General features: G+C 43.8%; 1 protein-coding gene across 1 annotated transcript; it reads left to right on the top strand.

Annotated features, from left to right (window-relative positions):
- Nucleotides 1-737: 737 nt before the first annotated feature.
- LOC121918037 (origin recognition complex subunit 4-like) lies at nucleotides 738-3,921 on the top strand (the record flags this gene model as incomplete). Its single annotated transcript, XM_042444152.1, has 4 exons — nucleotides 738-1,059; nucleotides 2,215-2,301; nucleotides 2,593-2,817; nucleotides 3,375-3,921. Coding segments are annotated over 4 exons (730 nt in total), but the record flags the coding sequence as incomplete, so codon positions are not given.
- Nucleotides 3,922-4,137: the final 216 nt, after the last annotated feature.

Raw genomic sequence — 4,137 nt, 5'->3', positions numbered from 1 at the left:
GTAGATGTAGGTTCAATTATTATCCACATATTAGCCAGTAATTACATTTTTAACCTTTGAACTGGCAAACTGAGTGAGGGTGAAGGGTAAACTGATACACTCAAAATCTGAGTTGGGCTAAATGAGCATTTTTTCTGATTTTCACAAAACATGTTATGAGAATGCAAATAAAAATGCATTCATTGAAAAAAGCACATTGAAATGTTCACAAAAATGTTTCATGCAGAGAAAGTCCCATTGCCTGACTGGTCCCAACATGCATGTTCCAGTTCACCAATCCCACTGAAAGGAGCACTGAGGGACATAACACTCCTTTTTAGATGTGTTCCTCCTTCGGCTTACAAAGCAGCAGGAGCTCAGCCCATCAAAGGGCTGCAGAGATCCTAACTCACTTTCTGCTCTTCAGAAGCTTTTCCTGCTCAACCAGCTACCCACTCACACTTCCTACCAACTCTCTCAGCGCGCACACACACACACACACCTTTTGCTTCCTTCCATGAGAAAGAGTAAATTGCTTCATCTTCCTGCCTTTTCTGATACTAAATTGTAAAACAAAGGATTCCACTTCCCCCCTCCTGAGATGGGGCAACAGCCAGCAGGACCATCTTCATCACCAACACCACTATCATTGCTGCTGCAGCCACTGCTGCCACTACTGCTGCTGCTGCCACTGTTGCTGCCGCTTCCTTCTCCCCCTTACCCCTCCTCTTTTGGCATTACCAAGACATCTGATGCAGTGGTTGTCCTGATGCTTCTGCTGCTGTTGCAAGAGGGTGGGGCGGGCAGAGGGAAATCAACAAGATCACCACCTGTTTCTTTCAGGTGCCTGACAGCCAGCGAGGAAAACATCACTCTATCGGGCATGAAGGGAGCAAGAGGGGGGAAAGGCTAGCGAGCAGGCAAGTGATTGAGCAACCCCAGCTAGCGAATGGAGTCACAAAGAGCACACAAGGTGCAGGAGCCAAACAGCCTCTGACTTCCACAGCAGCAGCCCAGAAGCAACCAGCCAGCATAGAACCTCCGAAGAGGGGACGAGGGAGACCTAGGAAGCAGCCACAGGTGAATATAGCTCTTTCCTTCCAACCACACACACATTTTGCTCAACCTTACCTCCCATAAATGTGTGCCCGGCACACAGACTGTGGGGCATGGCAATGCATGTACCTGCTGAGTCCAGGAGTAATCAGCAGAGAAGGGAAGCTCAGTCTTTTGGGCAGCATGTGGTGGTTTGTTGCTGCTGCTGTTCTGGCAACAGTGGGTGCAATTTGGTGGCTAGCTCTGGTGAGGAAGGCAGAGGAACTCACACACCTGAGAAAGCTGGGGAAGTGGGGTTTGTGAGGTTTGTGTGAGTGTTTTGTGAGGGGGAAGCCATGTTGGTTGCAGGAGGAAATGTGTGTATGAGCATGTGGGTTGTTTTCTTTGGCCTGTTACAGACTGCCAAAATAAAGCTGTTTCGGGTCTCTTTGGAGGTATGCTATTTAAATGATGCGTGAGCCCTAAGAGTCTGGAGGTTGCACCAAAGTTACACTCCATTCCTAAGCACCGGAGTGCAGCTTTTGGTGCAGCTTCCGGATTCTTAGGATGCATGCATCATTTAAATAGCATACCTCCAAAGAGAACCGAAGCAGCTTTATTTTGGCAGTTTCTAACAGGCCCTTCTTTCTTTTTAAAAGGCACAAATCTCATCACCACCTTCAGGAAGAAAGAGAGAATGGATGAAAGGAAAAGAAGAATGGGACCCGGGCTGTCTTTCCCTTTTCTGTGTCTCAGTCTTGTGTTTGTGTAGAGCAATTATCCCACAGGTTGTTGCCCTCTTCAGTTCTTCTTGATCTCACTTCATCCCTCCTTACACCCCTGAAAAGACAGGGTGAAATCCAGAAATATTTTGTACTTCTCATAATAAACAGGCTGATGGAGATACCAAAGCTTTTCTAATGCTTTTGGAAATATGTTGATTTTTTAAAAATATTATCTGCATGGATGCAACCAATTAAGACTGCAGTTGCTGCTTTCCAGAGCTGGGAAAAGCTAAAGACTAGACAGTCACAATGCACATTTTAGTCATATTAAAGTTTCTATTCTCCCTTCTCTTTATTTGCTTTCACATTTAAAACTGAATGATTGATTTAATGGCACAGTTGAATTAATGCTGTTGCTGGTATTTAGAATCTTTGCTGAAATCCTTGTCCCAATAACATGTCTTCCATTGTGTAGGAACCAAAAGAAGAGTCATCTCCTGAAAAACCAAGAGGAAGACCTAAAGGAAGCAAAAGCAAGAGTCCATCTCAAGCAGCTCAGAAGGTGAGGTTACTCCAAAGCAAAATATTTACTTGGTTATTATCCACTCATTAGCCAGTAATCATGAGTTTTCACATGTTTAACCTCTGAACTGCAGAGTCTGTGTTCTTTTAATATTATTTCACACTGGAATGTTGTAGGGAGAACCCTGGGCATGTTACAGGCAGTTTTCCTTATTCCATCTTAATACACACACACACGCACGTATGTTCTTCTGTATTCAGGATTATACTCTAGAAGAAAGAAATCTTTAGTGCTGTAAAATTGGAACTTTCTGAATGTCTTGTCTTCAAGGTGCCATACAGCAGACGAACCAGTGGGCAGGAGGGGAGCAATAGAGAGGGAAAACTAAGTGGACAAGAAAGAGAACAATCCTGCCAAGAGAATGGAGTCTTGATGAGCACACAAGATGAAGGAGCCAGCCAGCCTTCAACTTCTTCTGTACCACCAGCCCAGGAGCAACCTGCCAGCACAGAACCATCAAAGAGGGGACGAGGGAGACCTAGGAAGCAGCCACAAGTCAGTATATCTCTTTTCTCTCTGCCACACACACACTTTGCTCAACCTTACCACCCATAGGCTCAGCAATGGAAGTTAGGATTTCAAGGGATTGCATAGAAGGAAGTACAACTCACCCCCAGTTTTTTTCCCCCATTGTCTCTCCCAGTGTTGTGTAAGTGGGGCAGATCTCTTGTGACTCCTTTGGAAGGGTGGTGGGTCAGCTACAGTAACATCTTATGGAGGTATACTCAGAAGAAGCCCTCCTCTCTCCAATGAATTCGGTGGGACTTATTCCCTGGTAGGAGTGTACAGGATCTTCTGTGTCATAAAATTTTCCAATTCTGAAAAAATGTTTAAAAATACTGCATTTAATTAGTTCTTCAGCCAGTCTTTTTTCTTGGGATCCTCTGTAAGAGACCTGCTAGAGATGCAGTTTTAAGGTTTATAAGGAGAGAGGGAGGGAGAGAGAGAGAGAGACCCTCCACCTCAAAATCAACCTCATCTTCATCACATTTTGCTAAGCAAGGAGACTGGGTGGAAGTGAAATTATTTGGACCTGTTTGCTTTCCTTTCAGATGCAGAAACACTCTCCTCTGCCTTCTCCTTCCACCACTCTCCCTTTCAAATTGTATTCCTTTGCATTAAGTGTGGCTTTCAGGTTGCCAGTGTGACTAGATGAAGCCCTTCGTTGTGGGTCCCACAAGCTACTAATTTGCCCTTTTGGTAGCCAGAGTGGCTCTGGGATTTTTTTTTCCTTGCCCTACCTAATGGCTGACACAACATTTCAATAAAGTGTTCAGTTGCTCTTATTCTGATTATCAAATCCCTTAATTCTCACTTTATTTCATTATTATTATTTATTATTATTAAACAATTAAAAAACTGCTGGAGAATGAGGAGGAGAGCCTCCCTGCTTGAAAAGAATTTTGTTGAGAAATAAGGGAGAGGGATGGAATAGTCCAGAGTGCTGTTTGTCCTCTAAGATGATTTAGCTCAAAGATGGAAACAGAGGCTGGAAACGGGGGTTTGAAATACCTCTTCATTTGGGCTGGCCTTGCTGTTGATATTTGAAAGCAGGGCTTCTTTTCCAATCCCCTGAGATTTTGGCTGGACCCTCTTCTTAGGAGGCCAAGGGGAAGGGGAGTTATTAAATATACACTGTCTCATTATGTGTGTGTATGTGTGTGTATATATATATATATATATATATTTAAAAAGAGTCCCCCCCCTCTTCAAAATAGCTCAAGAATTATTTGTGGGTCTTCAGGGGCTTTTAAAATAAATGAGGATGATACAGTATATTTTGTTGTTTGCTATCAAATCAGACTTTAACTCATG

Source organism: Sceloporus undulatus, unplaced genomic scaffold (genome assembly GCF_019175285.1).
Source record: "Sceloporus undulatus isolate JIND9_A2432 ecotype Alabama unplaced genomic scaffold, SceUnd_v1.1 scaffold_3285, whole genome shotgun sequence".
NCBI classification, from domain to species: Eukaryota; Metazoa; Chordata; class Lepidosauria; order Squamata; family Phrynosomatidae; genus Sceloporus; species Sceloporus undulatus.
Note: the sequence above shows the minus strand (reverse complement) of the source record. Positions and strands in the feature narration are given on the sequence as shown.